Genomic DNA, 16,468 nt, shown 5'->3' with positions numbered 1-16,468 from the left:
GTAAGCAATTACTCATTAAAGTTTATTAGAATTGACAAGCATTCTTTGTTCCAGTTCCTCCTAGGCCAACACATCACTTTTATATCTGTAAGCCTACTTTGTCCTTCCCAAACTCAGGAAAAAACATCCATCATCTATCTGCATTCATATCTCTGATTATCAGTATTTAACTTCTTTTGGTTGCTGAACAATCAAGGTAAGAGTTTAAACTATCAAGTTAATTACTATGTTGATATTCAGGGCACTTCATGACTCCAAAGTTCTTTATTAAAGGTTGCTATTTCCTTTGACACAAATACTTCCATTCAAGAATTCGTTTTGCTCAAAGACTGTAGCTAAATAGTGAGCAAGTCACATGTCTACTCAAAAACACAGCTTTAGAAGCTTACAATGCACAAGTCACTTTAAGGCCACATTTTTTATCTCTTTAATTAATCCAAGACACCCACACACAGGACACAGTGTTTTAAGAACACTTAGTTATTCTCCTTTCAAAACTTAAGACTGAAATACGACCTTCTTGCATACTTAAAATGTTGGATTTCTTGTTCACCATCATTCTCAAAATCCCTGAAGGAAAAAATTAGTACTCAAACTGAGATATTGATTTGCAAACTCTCAGCTCAAATCCAAGTATTACTATATTTGTTCTTTACGTTCAAAGCTGTTGCAGATAAGTTTTCTTTTCTCTCAGAAGTTACTTTCCTATCTCCCTTCTAATTTCCTCAATCATGTATACTGACAAGTTGCACATTGCAGGATGTCTTTTGAGCACAGAATGTTTCCACATAACACACCTAATTGATGCTTGCAGATAACTTCTATTGGTGGGTTACAAAAAAATTACTGCAGTATCTTGTTGTGAGATGGCATCCAATGCCATCAAAAGTTTTCAACATAACTGCAGCATTCAGCCTGTACAAGTGTTGGAAAACCCTTGTTTGCATTAGCCAGCCAGGCTCCTACTAGCTAAACCTTTGCCTACATGTTCATGCTTTAAGAGGATGACCAAAAAAAACCAACAAAATTTCAGCAGCTGAGTCTCCTAAACTGATCTACAACTTGAAGTACCTGCTTCCCCACTCTACTTTTAAGCACACTAGTAAGCCTCTCAATCTACTTCACAGATAACTCTTAAGACGCACGCGGGGACTGACAACCAAACGAGCTTCTCAAACTACTACAGTCCCTCTTATCTCCAGTTTTGTAAGCTTTGAGGACTTAATCAGTATTCCCTTACTACTCATGGTTCTATATTTAGTAATACTTCAGGACTGTCCTACCTGAGAGTGAAGTCTCAAGACGCACAGTATAAAAATTAAAGCTACAGACTTAGCTCCTTCATGGAAGCAGGGATGGAAAGCATAAACTCCTTGTTTAAACACCTTCTGGAAGAGCACTTTGGCCCTCTGAGTTCTGACACTGCTCCCTTCCCAAATGAGCTGCAGTACTTTTCTTCATTCTTCCAATCATATTTTGCATCACATTTAAGTTGAGGCCAGATTTCAAGGCACAGTACTGCAAGTATATCAGACCAAGTTGCATAGGCTAGTTGTGGCTGTGTGTTTAAACCAAGACATAAAGAAAACCTTGACTGAAACTTAAAACTAAGATTTATGTTGGGTTCAACAACTCTCCAATCTTAGGCTGCTCAAAGAATCCACAACTTGCTTTTAGTTTTAAAAGCCACAGAATTTGAGGCTACCAAATATCAACCACAACAATTGAAGCTGTTCACTGATAATATTTAAACTTCCTATTTGTTGAACAAAATACAGTAAGGTCATGAAAACACAGCAGCCTTAATACACCAAAGTGCTCATGCTATTAAATTAGAGATTAGCCTCCACATTTCCAACTTTGTTATTCATAAACAGAATAGAGATGCTTCTATACAGAATGATCATACACATTTAATTATAGAAACACTTCATTTTTGTTATCTGTTATAGAACTGAGGCCTACTACTAGGTAGTCTGATACTATTAAGACAGTCAACCTTGCCACTTCCTAGCCACTTATTTTGAACTAGCTCTCAACTAGCTCCACAAGACAGTAGACCCAAACACCACAGGACCAGAAAACCTACAGTTTTTCTCCACATCACTAAGTTATCCAGAAAGTTAAAGATGCATCCTGCTTTAGCACTCAGTAACACATGAAGCAGCTAAACAAGAAATCAAGAGTAGAGCAAGAGAGACCAAGAGAGCTGGGGGTTGGACTCAGTGATCTCTAGATGCCCCTTCCAACCCCTACAATACTGTGATTCTGTGAAAACAGTGAAGACATCCCATTTCAGTAACAGCAAGTTGCTAGGTCAGCAGAACTTACCACATAACAGTTTCAAGGTCAGACTAAACATCATGAGGTCAGCCTAATTTTAACTAACAGACATTCTTCTAGTCCTTTCCCTACTGTATCAGTATCAACTACCTAAGAAAGCTCATATTAGAAAATAATGAAAAAGTTATTTGCTTCTTTCTGAAGCAGCCTTCCACATCGGGTTGTCCCTGTTCAGTCAAAGTAGCAATACAACAGTGGCAACAATAGCACAGCCACACATTCCGATGGCATTTTAAGATTTGTTTAGCTAGACATTCAAAGCACTTAAGGACTCTACAGAAAGTAAGCCCAAAATCACCACTTGAGGCTTCATAAAATTATATGTTTAAATTGCTGAGAAGTCATCCGTGCACATCTTCAGCAGCAGAGAGCACAAACTACAGTGTCAAAAAAAGATCAGAACTAAGGCAACAGAAAATTTTTCAACATCAGCTTGTGTTTCAAATTGTTAACCAAGTCCTTAGGAAAAAAAAAAAACCCTGAATATAGACCAATGAATGACTACTTTAACATAAACTTATTCCTCTTTCAGCATCATTTGCTTTGTCACAACCCTTGCTTGAAGCAGAAAACTACTTCATAAGTAAAGTTCCCTTGCAAGGAGGTAGGTAAGGAGCACAAATGAAGAATGAGGCAGGCTTCTTTGACCATTACGTTCACTACCCCAGTTCACCTTCTTTTTAAATATTAAACAAACAAACCACACAGGTATATTATTTCTGTCTTTGGAGAATTCTTAAGCCTTGTTCAGTGTTGATCACAACAGTACAGTATGCATGGAAATGCCTACCAGAAGACAAAGACTTGGAAATTTGGTATAGCAGAGGAAAAGTATTGGCTTAAGGCAAAAGACATTCACTCTGCCCCTTATCTACCTTCCCTAGCTATCATTTTATCCCCCTTTTGTTTTGTTTTAATAGGGTTCAAAGGACCCAAAACTTTTGAAAATAGAAGTCCACTTCACTGAATTTCAAAAGGAAACCATGAACACTGCCTAAACAATTGTGTAACGGCATATTCGTAAATCTCTCCTATGGCACTGACGTATCAGCACTACCATGGCTGTCCACATTCTTCACTTGCAAATGTGTTAAGTCCCAAATATTCATTTGTTTTATCTGTAACTGCATCCAACATTTTTTCCTCATGTCAACAAGTTATACAGTTGTACCACTCTTTAGCACTCCCTAACACATGAAGCATTTTGTTCATTGGATGAACATTTTCCATCATGGGAAGCAAAGTAATCTGTTACTAAGTGCTGTTTTATTCCAATGAAGTACCAAGTCATTTTAAGCTGTGTTTAACATAGTATATCTCAACTTATACAGTCATAGAGGTCCACATCTACGCCATCATTGTTATTTCACAATGTTTTTCTTCACAAGAAGCTAAAGCAGAAGCACAAGTTACACCAACTCCTCATACAACCTTTTATGCTGCTTTCTACCACGCTCTGAAGACCTTTCGTATCAAGCAGTAGAAAATTAAATGCAATCTAAGATACTAGCTAAGTACTTAAAAAAGGTTAAGCTCATGATTCAAATTGAGTTGTCAAGGACAGTCTCAGTAAGCTAGTTTTATAAGGTTAAAGCTTTAAATCCAACTACTCATAAATAATGTTTACAGAGCCTCAGCAACTTGAAAACTTCCTCTGGAACTTTAACTTAAACCAAGTTAGCTTCACTGTCTTCTTAACACACTCCTTGACTATTATCATCTGCGTATGTTAGCATATGGTAAATTAAGACACTTGTGTTTACCCTGATCCTAAGCATTCAGATGTTTACAAAACTAAAGACTGAGGCAATCAACAAGGCAGCTGTATGCTCTTCCACAATAAACATTCCAACCTCAGTTTAAAACAGACAAAACTTCCAATTTCACTACTTTTGAAGAGGAGCAGGCAAGACAAAACACCCTTTTTCCAGGCTTAAAAGCAGGACTAGAGGAAAAGATCTCACCCTTAGTTCTGCTCCCTCAAATACTCTAATAAGAATATTGTAGTTATGCACTCAGTTGCAACCCAAGAACTAAATACTCTGTAAACCCATTTTAAACGGATTTAATCTCAGGTGTAGCATTTAGGTATAAACACTAAATAAGAAGCAAGGGAAATTAAAGGGAAGTTCTTCACATTACTACTCAAATCTTTGATGGCTTTATTAAATATTCTACATCTTCAAAACCTTTGAAGACAACATATGAGTTAACAGCCCTGACAAACCAACCAGAAGGTAAGGGCTGAGGTTCTCCTACGTGGCATCCAGATTAAACACAACCAAAATGCTAACAAATACAGAAGAAGGTCAGAAGTAATGTTGTGCCTCTGTTCTGTGTCTTTGCGGGGCTGCCAGGAAACCGTGTTAGAGACAAAAACACACATTAAGCTGCGCATAACAAGTCTTAGTCAGTCTAAAGAAATAAGGCAGGACTCCAAATCCTACCCGAGCCAAATTAAAACAGTAGTCAGCAGGAACGAATATAAGTAGCAGGGGAGTGCTGGAAAATACAGCAAATTTACACATATGGTAATTGTATTTCAAGAATTGTATCTCAAGTGCCGCTCTAGAACATGCTTACATGAAAGTAAACTGTCTGCTCTGGGTAACATCAGTCAGAATTGATTTGAAATTCAGCTTGAACATTGTACTTCAGGGTATTAGCCCCTTAGGGAGTCTCAAAGCAAACAAAGCATGCTCAAACACCTCAAAAGTATTATCTACAAGAAAGGACTGCAAGAACTCACTTTTGTTCTCAGAGAAGGCAACCCAATAGAGGTCCTGTGTTACATACTCTGCCAAATAAGAACGCTTACACTACTAAGAATTCCCATAGAGGTTAAAAAGTTAACCAACGATACCATCTCCATAGCCTCATCTACCAAAAACCATCATTGGAAATGCTGCAAAAAAGAGAAGATTTGATAAAGAATGCAGACCTGAACTGCGATTCCTTCCGTTCACTCCCTGTGTACTTCCCTCAAGACTAGCTTAGTTTGTCATAATAGAGAACCCACACTTATGCTCTCATCCAGGAAAAAACTAACAAGAACAGACACATGTAGAAGCATAAGAAGCAAAAGTCACTCATTTCATCGACACCACAATACATCTCCCTCTCTTCTCCCAAATAGTCTGGATGCCATAACATAAGCAAGCCTACTCCTACCCTCCATGACAGCAGCCTCAGTTGCTTCACTTAAAATTCATCTACACTAGCAAGCTTATTTCAATAATCAAATGCCATTACTTAAGGTCTTCCATAATTCTGTCCACTTTTATTCAAATGTAACTACCATATCAAGTCTATAAGGCCCAAGCACAGCTCTCACAGTCCTCCCACCAGGTACTCAATCACTGCTCCAAGCCATGACTCAGCGCTTCCACTACAACTGTACACCTCCATTTTTTCCATGTTCTACCTCACTAGGTCTTCCACTCCACCAACCAGTGGGTACACAAGACCTTTCAGTCTTTCTTCTGCTGCCAGCATAGTCATAGCAGCCCTTCCTTCAGCCATTAACATCTTCTACTCCAGCTGCACTGAGCTTGAGCTTTCCTAGCTTTATACCTGCAGATACTGTCTTCATGTTCCTCCTGCTTCAGCTTTTAGCAGACTTCCCCTGTGCTTTTCAATCTCAGTGATCAACTCCCTGCTCTTCCAACAAGGCTGACAGATGGCCAATAGGAATTTCATGCACAGTGCAGTGGACACTTTGCATAGCTGGAGGATTTTGTTTTCTTGAAAGCCATACAGCTGTCTTCAGCACATCTGCCCACCAGCACAGCTTGCCCATTACAAGGCAGAAAGTTCCAGGGAGACCTCAGTGAAGTCTTTCAGTACTTAAACATAGTTTATAAATGGGAAGGGATCTGATAGTAAAAGGACAAGGGGGAATGGTCTTAAACTAAAAGAGAGGGAAACTTAGTTTACATGTCAGGTAAAAATTCTTCACTCAGAAGGAGATGATGCTATGGCACAAGGTGCCCAGAGAAGCTGCAGATGCCCCATCTCTGGAGGCATTCAAAGCCAGGTTGGGTGGGGCAGTAGGTCTGGTGGGTGACAACCTTGGTCACAGGAAAGAGAGTTGGAACTAAATGATCTTTAAGGTTTCTTCCAAACTAAGTCATTCGATGACCGAGGGTCATCCTATGCTTACAGTGAATATCCTTGAAAGAATCACTAGTGACCGCAGGGATATCTCCAGTGAATGGTAATCATGAGACCAGATATTCTCTCCACAACATCCTGCATCCAAAGGTGATGTATCCAAAGTCTTCAGATCAAGTCAGGTCAGCAGATGCCTTAAAAACCTACAAGAACCTGGTATCTATCATATTCCTTCCAGTGACACTAGGTTCTTTTCACAAAACGCAAAGCTATTATGATGCACAGAACAAAGTTCAAGCATAAAATGAAATCCCAAACTAGTTTTAATGTCTTTCATGTGATGACTAGAAGTGATATGATCAAAGTTTTAGGTATATCCTTATCAACACTAATCCCAGCTAGCAGCCAGCAAGTTATTAAGCTTCCTTAAGCAAGTAAACAAAAGCTATCCCAATGCCTTTCAGTTGACATTTTTTTGCAGAGGACAGTTGAGTCACCACTTTGCTGACAGGCTTGTCCAATACTAATGGAGTTAGGCACGTGGAATACTTGAATGCCAGCAGAATTTTGTGTTAAGGAAACACACAGTACTTCCAGAAAGTTTAAAGATAATCTAGCAGAGAAACCTGCACAAACAGGAATTCTAAGTTTCTTAAAATAATCAACTGAGTTCTGGCAGTCCTATAGCAATAGTTCTAAGCACTCGCATTCTAAGTATTCAGCATTCCCTGTTCCTATAACTCTGCCTTCCACACAGATTAGAAAAATCATTTTAAAATGGTGAGGAATACAGTGTGCAGTGGCTTTCTAGATGAAGGAACAAGACATGCAACCCTCAGGAAAGCCTCAATTCCTTTAAAGAGTAAGTTATTCATCCAGTCCTTCCCTTTCTATACACAGTCTTGTCAGTTTATGGGCACATAACACCTATTCTAGGAAGAACAGAGGTCTGGGGAAAGAGAAATTAAGTTGTATTTCATGCTATATTAAGTAGCTAAATCAAAAGCTCATGAAGACAGCTAAGCATCGAGTCTGCATTTCTACCTACTTAGAAAGTTGCAGTGTTACCTGCCAATAGCTAACAACTGCAATCATATCATAAAACACAAAATGAACACACTCAGCAGCAGCAAATCGTAAAACATTATGCCTAGATCTCCTCTGTTCATGATAAGATCCACTGAATTAACAGATTACAGAGCTATGAAAGTGCCTGCTGCCCCCTACATTGCTGACTTTAAGCTCTTAAGGCCACTCTCCGCTGCAAATCAGTTCTGAAGTTAACCCTTCCTATACAGAATATACATCAAGAGAGTAAGCTAGAATTACTGATAGCCAAACAAATTAATGCCTTATAGCTGCTGCCAAAGCATATTTTCAGTATTTGTCACACTGCCAGCACTACTCTGAGCTGTGTTGTCTTCCTGGCTACTTAGTGAACTAACAGAAGAAATACAAACAAGTGGTTAAAAAAAACCTTATAAGTCGTTACTTATTTCAGGGGTTAACAACAAGAACCAATGTTCAAGTAAGCTTTAAGAATTCTTAACCTGCAAGTGAAAAAGCTTTAACAGAAAACCTTGTTGCAAACTTGCACTTGGACATCTCAAGCTTAATAGAAAGAGACTTCTAAGCACTTCTACATTTCGTCAAGGGCTAGCAACTACACTACACCAGCCCCTGCCTACTCACGCACAAAATATGAGGCTCTTTTAGAAGGCAAGGGACTTCTGGAGGTTATCCAGCCCTATCCCCAACTCAAAGCAGGGCCAACTTTGAAGTCAGATCATGCTGCTCTGTGTCATACCATAGTCAGGTTCTCAATACCCTCAAGGACAGAGATTCCACAACATGTTTCAGTGTTTCATTTGTGCTGTAGGGAGGAGGGAAAAAAAAGAGCATTGCTAATACACTATCGGAATTTCTCTCATTGTAGATAGTCTGTTGCCTCTTACTGTTTCCCTAGGCACCTCTAAGGAAAGCCTTTCCTGTCACTCCTGTTATGCTACTTCAGCCAGAAGTTATTTCCTCCCACCACATACTTCAAGACTTTCTTGAAGGCTGGGAAAACCCTCAGACTCCCTTCATACACAACACACTGCAGTCTCATTATCTTAGCGGACCTCCACAGAGGCATCGGCACCTGCCTTGTATCTCGGTGCACAAAAGTAAATACAGTATCCCAAGTACAGTTTAGGAAGCTTTGAATAGTAGAGAATAATTACTTTTTTCAACCAAGTGGCTATGTCCAGTATGTTCTTCACCTTTTACACCACAAACACACACTGCTGACCTACAAGGATCCCAAGGCTCTTTCCCAAAAGGCTGCTTTTCTGCCAGTTGACACTACACTTCTGTTGCTGCATCAATTCATCCTCCCTTTGAGGATTTCATACATGTCCTTGCCCCATAGCTGTATCCCATATGCTTATAGCAATCAGGACCTCTTCACAGTCCAGTCTCCAATCACAGTGTCTCCATAACTCCTTCACTTCCCTTAGGTTTTTACCTAGTTTACAACTAAACTGCCTTAGCTCACCTAAGCTATGCATAGCTCACCTGCCTCTTAAATCTCGGGAAACACAGTTGCAAAATGGCTCTTGAAATTTACCTACCATGGGAATTCCCACATTTTCATTGGGTTCGACAGTCCTTGCTTCTTTCTGAGAGACACAACACTCAATTTTCACAAAGACCCATTTGAAGCTGACACAAAACAATTTCTTCCACATGACTAACTCATTACTTGGCAGAAGGCAATGTAAGCTATTAGATGTTTGTGAAAACATTGACATGTCAACTGACGATCAAGATACTTCACAAGAGTCAAAAACCTATTTCATACTCATTGAACTTAACAGTTGTCTTAAACATAAGCTAAGTGCATACATTTATACTACACCTCTGATACCATAAACTGCTGAAACAGCTGAATGCCACCTACCTTTAGTCAGCTTCTTCCTACAAACAACAACCTGAATAAGTTGTTATATTGCATGTACTGGCTACCAAAGAAGGCTGCTCCCTGCTGTACGGTGACAATAATGAAAAAATGGTAGTAAAAATCCAAAAGGTTATTTACAGGAAAAACTCAGCTGTATAGAAGCCTTCGGTCTTCTTCCCATCTAATTGCCTCTATGTCACCTACACTGAGCTATTCCTACCTTTCCCTTAACTCCTTTTGGATTTCTTTCCCCAGACTTAAATAATACTCTCCCCTACTCAATCCTTCTGCTTCCTAACCAGGAAACAGGACATGTTTACAGTTCCTTATAAACAAAAGTTTGATCAACTGCTCTCAAGCCTAACCCAGTAACTCACCATCCTTTCAACAAAATATATTCCTGGTTATGGTCTCTGAGGCACTGAATATCACTGTTCTTTAAATAAGCAGCTTTAAAAAACTGATTTTAGATAGTTTACTTAATCAAATAGCCCCACACATCCCACCCTTCATAAAAGAACAAAACCTTATAACAAAATAACTAATGAATTGCACCTACAGCTGTTCTTCAAGTGTAACAGGAAATCTGGCTAGTGAGCACCATTTATAAGGTCTTAAGGAAATTCCTCATGAGAAATTATGTATCAGTATCTATACACCACCAAGTTAAGTGGTCATCAGGAAAAAAGCATTTCAACAGCCTTTAACACAATATAGCCATTCAAAGCTGGAAACCTAAAATCAGATTACAAACAGCACTAGCAAGAAGCAATCTTATCACAGAGCTCCTCTTTTAAGATGAAATAAACAACGAATACAGCATAAGCACACAACATGACCACTCATAGAATGGCCTGGCACATGGTAACAATAACGAAAAGATAGTAGTTGTAAATACCCAAAAGGTTATTTACAGGAAAAACTCACCCGTATGGAAGCCTTTGGTCTGCTGGGAACTGCTGAGGCAATCTCCACCAGGGAGCAATCTCCAAGAGATGCTGCCTTAGTGGTGGTCAGCCCTTAAATGAGGTCTAGAGGAGGTGGAGTCAAGCTCCACCCCTTCCAGGAGTACAACTTAATTACTCTCACCTGTGCTCCCACAGCTGACCAACACTTGCCTCAGCTGATTAATCAGAGGTTCAGGCTGTGGTTACCAATTTCCCATACACTTGGGTTGAAAATGACCCCTAGGATCAAGTTCCAACCTTTGTGCTGCAGGCAGGGCCACCAACCTCTAGATCTGGTACTAGACCCAAGTTATCCAGGGCCCCATCCCAGGTCTTAAACACCTCCAGTGATGAGGCATCCACAGCCTCTGTGGGCAGCCTGTTCCAGCACCTCACCACTCTCTGTGAAGAACTTTCCCCTGACATGCAATCCAAACCTTCCCTCCTTGAGCTTGAAACCATTCCCCCTTGTCCTACCACTGGCTACTCTTGAAAAAAGTCAATTCCCCTCCTTTTCAATATGGGGACCCATACGGGCTCTCAGCTCACTGCAGATTTATCTACTCAGTCTGTAGTCATAGATTCCAGTAAAGAACCTGGTTTGCACACAAAAAACAAACAAACAAAAAAAAACAACCATTGCCTTCTATTGCAAGACAGCAGGCCAAGACTAACACTATAGCAACAATATGGTGTGATATAGGATGGAAAGTAATACTGAGGTCCACTGCTATTCAACAGATAAGTGAATTAGAGAAACCCCACCAACATTTACTCGGAGCACTGCAAATAGTCACTGCTTAGCCAGACTTTTTCCAGTTTGTATACCACGTTTCTCAGCTGCCTTACTTCTCTTCAATGCGGATCTCACTTCAAAAATTGAAGCTTAGACTTCAGAATTGAAAATCTAGAGCTTTCAACTTCTCAGCAGGCTCTAAGAACATCTCCTCATTAGGCTCACACACTGCTTGCTGAAATAGCACACCCCCATGCCCTCTTCCGAGCCAATGCATTTAAATCTGCAAGGCTGCATACCTTAAAAGCTACCAGCACCTACAAGGTAATCAGCTGGTATAGATGCTCTGTAAAGGCAACATATTATGCTTCTCCTGTAACAGAACAGCCCTGTTTCCTAATACCATCCTGTGAGCAATACTGCATAAAGGGATGGGAAAGAACAACCTAAACCTGACTGTTTCTGAAAAGGTTGCTCAGTTGTACAAGAAAGAAGTCCTGCTAGAAACCTCTTTTGCTCAATGAAATCTTCATACTCCATGACATAAGATTAAGTTATTTAAGGAGGCAATGAAGAGGAACACACTGAATCAAGAAATGAGTCAAACTTTAATGGGTCTACAACCAACACAATACTTCTGTTATAGTACTCAGTGTTCAGACCTTAACACCTCAAAACGACATTAAATTGCACTTCAGTATGCTTAGGAGTATTCTTACACACCAGAAACCAAAATGATACTCGGTACCTTTGTTTCTCATTCATCCTAAAATTGGTGATTCCTCTGATACTGACAGATATAAAGCCTACCCCTTGTTTCCACCCTGTCCATACAAATTTTATAATCACTTCTTTCAGGTAGAACAACTCAGACACTACTTCACACAACTACATTTAGTTACTACGCATTCCTTTTTACACGAGTTTAATTACCACACTGTAATAATGCTCTTCAATAAAAAAAACAAAACAGACCTCAGAACCATTCCAAAACTGTACAATGCATATTAAATAGAGTTCTCCACAGGTAGAAGTTGGATAAACTTCTGGTTCCACCTTGGCTGATTCTCAAGCAAACCAGACTTAACTCTCCCTCTCTACTAGAGACAAGTTACTTCCCCCAGTGCAGTTGCTGTTCTATTTCCTCATGCAGGAGTTTCACACCCCTGTACCTACCACATATTTAACCAATATTTCATCCTCCACAACCATTCCAACCCCTTGTATGCTATCCTTCCCCCTCTTAATATTGTCTTATTGGTTCTACTAAATCACATCTCTCCCCACCATCTTCAAAAAAAAAAAAAAAGCACATTCCAACATGAATTTCTATGAACCACTACATTGTACTTTTCCCTTGATGTACATAAAAAGCATTTGTTTTCCTGAATTCACCTCAACACCTCACTGAAAAAGCGGTATTTACTAATGCAGCTCTATCTGTAATCAAAAAATCCAGAAGTCATTTCAGATTCCACAGGCGTTCTCTCCTTTCCTTCTTATTTGATTATTTGGGGGGGCAATATTTCTCTAAGGAATTACAGATCAAATCATCACTTCTGACTGTCAGTCAAAGCGACTTCATAAAAACTTGGTTTTATTCTGGAGCTTTTCTGCTAGGGCTCTTTTGGTGGTGCTCTTTCCAATTCTGCCTATTGCAGGTACTAACAGCACTGACCAATGAGAAGGAAGAACAGTGAACAAATATAATCAGCAGCTTCAGGCTCTGTCAAAAAAGACGACACTAGCATCTTCAAAAGCCACATTCACTGGGTAGACTCTTCTCCCTTCATACTTACCTGTGACAGTTAAGGAGATAATGAGAACTACAACTTCAGGAGCACAAAGAAAAGCTACCTAAGAAGTAAGGTAGCAACCAAAATCTGCCTTCCCCTGCTTCTGACTTCACAGTCCATGAGTCATCTGTACTTGAAGATTCCCCCTTCTGTCCACAGATCACAGGTCAAAACTGTCTGCTTTGAGAGCATTATTTCAAGACAACATTCCAACTTCTGACAGATGTTCTGAAGTGTTATCAGTCAAGTTCACATATGCCAAAAGCAATCTGAGAGGACTGACATCTCATTTACACTCATTAAGACTAAAATAGTAAGCTGCCACATGACACAGCTCTCAACGTCATTGTTACAGCTATCTTCACATTTTTACACGGACAATTAGCTTGGCAAGGTTATGCCAAGCCAACCCCTACAGCTTTCTCACCTCCAAGGAGCACAAGTCACCCCAACACCTGGTGGTGCTAAGTTGTTGCTTGAATTAGATGATCTTGGTGGTCTTCCTCAACCTTACCAAGTTCATGAAAGGGAGAGAGTGATGTGCTACTGCAAGATGTTTGCAAACTCTATGAAAGCTAAGTCTTCAAATCTTACGAGTTTTGAGATGTGGCACCTTATTAATATAGGAGCCAATTTGCAACATACACAGGCAAATACTAGTAAAGGTGCTTGCTATCTTGATCTTCATCTTGATCTTGATCTGCTAGAGCTGATCAAGTGCTCTAAAGTCTTATATGTGGAACATTTAACTATTGAAGGCACTTCAAAGCGGAAGCAGTTCAGTCTACAGCATCTCTTACAGCATTCAGCCAAGTAGCTCCAGAAAACACCGCGTAAGGCAGCGCATCTTGTTCCAGTTACTTTTGCAGCAGTGTGGTACAATATCTCGTGAACCATTAAAAAAATAAGACAGACATTGATACATATTTACTGTGTGCAACACAGGAGACATTTCTGCATAAGCACTTCAACTTCTAGATTACTTCTCTAACAAGCATTTCATCTTCTCTACGAAGGCAGCATCCCAGTGATCTCTGCCTGAGCAGTCTCCTAGTCATGCAGAACTCCTGTGCCGTGATGAAGCACTGCAGTTGTTATTCAACCCAGCAGAAAAGCATGCAAGCACATTAAGTCTCAACAAACTGTAACAGCCACAGGCTCACCGTCAAAGCAAGAAGCGCTGGCAAACTGCTTCTCTTCCTCTGAAATCAACCCGCGGTACACTGAGACCCACCCTTCTGCCCTTCCCACAGCCGCCTTTCTTTAGGGACGCGGAGAACACATGCAATTTCTACATAGTTTCTTCAGCAAACACATGTTTTTAAGCTTAAATTAGTAATAATCATCTATTTCGGAAAGCTACACCATTGCCAGAGGGGGGAGACTATTCCATGCAAGAGCACCATCTCGCAGCAGCACTGCCCCAACTCCCTCCCCACAAAAGCATTTCTGAGCTCCTCCACAGCTGCTTTATGGTGGCACGGCTTGCAGGCTGCTCGCAGTATTTTTATCACACCAACCTCCAGAGGCTTCTTCCTAACTTGTTCCTCTTTCCTTCAAGAGGAGAAGGACACGACACATCCTATAATAAAACATCCTTGCCAACTCCTCATTGCCGCGTTGGGAATACAACGGCAGAACGACGATTCTCAATGTGCTTTTGAAGGAGAAGAGGAAAAAAAAAGCGGCCCCGCCGCTCCCACTGCCATAAAACCACACCGCGCACACGGGCTCCCATGCAATAAAAGAATAAACGCGCCGTGATTTAGTTCCCACCTTCCTCAGTGCCCGCAGAGCGAGAGGACACGGGGAGGCTCCGCACAGGGCCCCGCCGCACCTGCCCGGAGGGGCTGAACTGGCCGCACACGGGATATCCGGAGCTGAGGGGACCGCCGACTCCAACTCCTGCCTGTATGAGGCCAGAAGCCACCCTACAGCACAGCCACAACCGGCTTCACCCTCATTCGAACGAGAGCGACGCAGACCGGCACTACGAGGAGACGAGAGGGCACCCCACGGACACCGTGGCCCCCCGCCCTGCCCGCAGGGTGACGGCCACTGCCCGCAGCCAGCGGGGAACGCACCGGGCCGGGAAGCGTCGCTCGTAGCGGCGGCCACAAACTTCCCCGCTGCGCCGGGGCAGCGCCGCCGCGGAGCCGACCGCGCCGCAGGGAGACACTGCGGGCAGCGGGGCCCGCAACGAGTAACGGTCCCCGCACCGCCGGCGGGGCCCAGCGGCCGCCCCGTCTCGCTCGTGCCGGGCTCCCGCACCAAGTTTCCCCCAACTCTCCCGCAAACCCCGACCCCGGCGCGGCTCGGGTTTCCCCGCTCCTCCTCCTCCTTCTCCGCCCGCCCCTCCGCCCCGGGGAGGAAAAAAGTTGCACTTACTGCAGCAGAAACGGGAGAACACCAGTCCCAGCAGCCCCAACCCCGGGGGTAACGCCGAGCCCGCCCGGCGCCGCCGCTGTTGCCACCGCCACCACCGCGGGGAGGCACCGGCCGCTGGAAAAAGTTGCCGACGACCGAGAGGAGCCGGCGAGACGCGAGGAGCGGCTCCGATCGCGGCCATACTCCGGGCTCGGCTCAACGGAGCCACTCCACGACCGGCCGCCGCCTCCCCGCGCCGGGCGCGTTTAGCGGCGAGCAGCGAGCGCTGCGCCGCCCCCCGCCCTCCAGAGCGGGCCACACCACCCCGCCGCGGGGACGGGGGGACCGCCGGGCCCCCACCTCCTCCCCCGCTTCCCTCCTCCTTCCTCCCCGCCCCGGGGCGAATCGCCTCGCCCCACGCCTCCCGCCCCGCTCGGGGACACCGCGAACCGCGCCCGCCTCGCGGGGGGTTCCAGTTAGCGACGCGGCCGGCTCGGGGAGCCGGTGGGAGGGGGTGCGGGTGGCCTCCCCCGGGGGGTGTTGGTACGGCCCGCCCCGCCCCCTCCCCCGCCCCGCCCGCCCACCCGCCGCCGCCCCGAGCCGGGCCGGGGGCGCCGCGCTGCTCAGCGGGAGGGGCGGTCTCACTTCCCACTCGGCTCTTGCCCGCCTGCCCCGTCCCGCCCGACCCGCGGGGAAGGGAGGACGCTGCGCCACGCGAGCTGCCGGCTGCAGCCCTGGAGCCGCGCCTGAGGGCTGCGATGCGGGCAGGCCGTGCGGGAAGGGAAGGGAAAGGCGCTTCCTTCCTTCCTTCATGGGTCGCCGGGGCGGGATCGCGCCTCAGCCTTCACGGCCGCCCTCAAGTCCTCAGCATGTGCCCTCAGGCTTGGTCCCCTCGACACGAACTTCTCCCGGAGCACCGAGGGACTCCTGAGGGGACGCACAGGCGGGAGCCTGGCAGGACGAGGAGGCCCGGAGCGGAGGCCGAAGCCCCCCGGGGCTGGGCGGGAGGTGGTATCGAGGAACGCCAAATATGGCCCTACACAGCCCTCGGGCCCCGCAGGGAGTTTCTGTCACACAAGCGGCGGGGATCCTGGGCTGTGGCACGGTGCCCGGCTGTCCCCTGGGTCAGGCTGGTGACGCTGCGAAGGGGGAAAGGGCCTCACGCCCCTGCCTGAGGTCCCCGGGGTCCGTCCCATGGCTGGAGGTGGCTCTTGCAGGCAGC

At 44.0% G+C, this 16,468-nt stretch overlaps 1 protein-coding gene across 4 annotated transcripts in view; it reads right to left on the bottom strand.

The window, feature by feature from the left end:
• NECTIN3 (nectin cell adhesion molecule 3) overlaps positions 1–15,510 on the bottom strand; it is a 54,729-nt gene extending 39,219 nt beyond the window's left edge. For 2 of the 4 annotated variants that reach the window (XM_015878165.3, XM_015878155.3), the window contains exon 1: positions 15,268–15,510. In XM_015878165.3, coding sequence (XP_015733651.2) covers positions 15,268–15,448 — 181 coding nt within the window. In that variant the 5' untranslated portion in view covers positions 15,449–15,510. Of the gene's footprint in view, positions 1–14,655; positions 15,195–15,267 lie in introns of those variants that run through there. The other 2 variants (XM_085546651.1, XM_085546655.1) reach the window with 2 other exon arrangements.
• Positions 15,511–16,468: the final 958 nt, after the last annotated feature.

Source organism: Coturnix japonica, chromosome 1 (genome assembly GCF_054131305.1).
Source record: "Coturnix japonica strain WE chromosome 1, WE-NBRP24, whole genome shotgun sequence".
Taxonomy (NCBI): domain Eukaryota; kingdom Metazoa; phylum Chordata; class Aves; order Galliformes; family Phasianidae; genus Coturnix; species Coturnix japonica.
The sequence above is the reverse complement of the archived record's forward strand: the minus strand, read 5'-3'. Positions and strand labels throughout refer to the sequence as shown.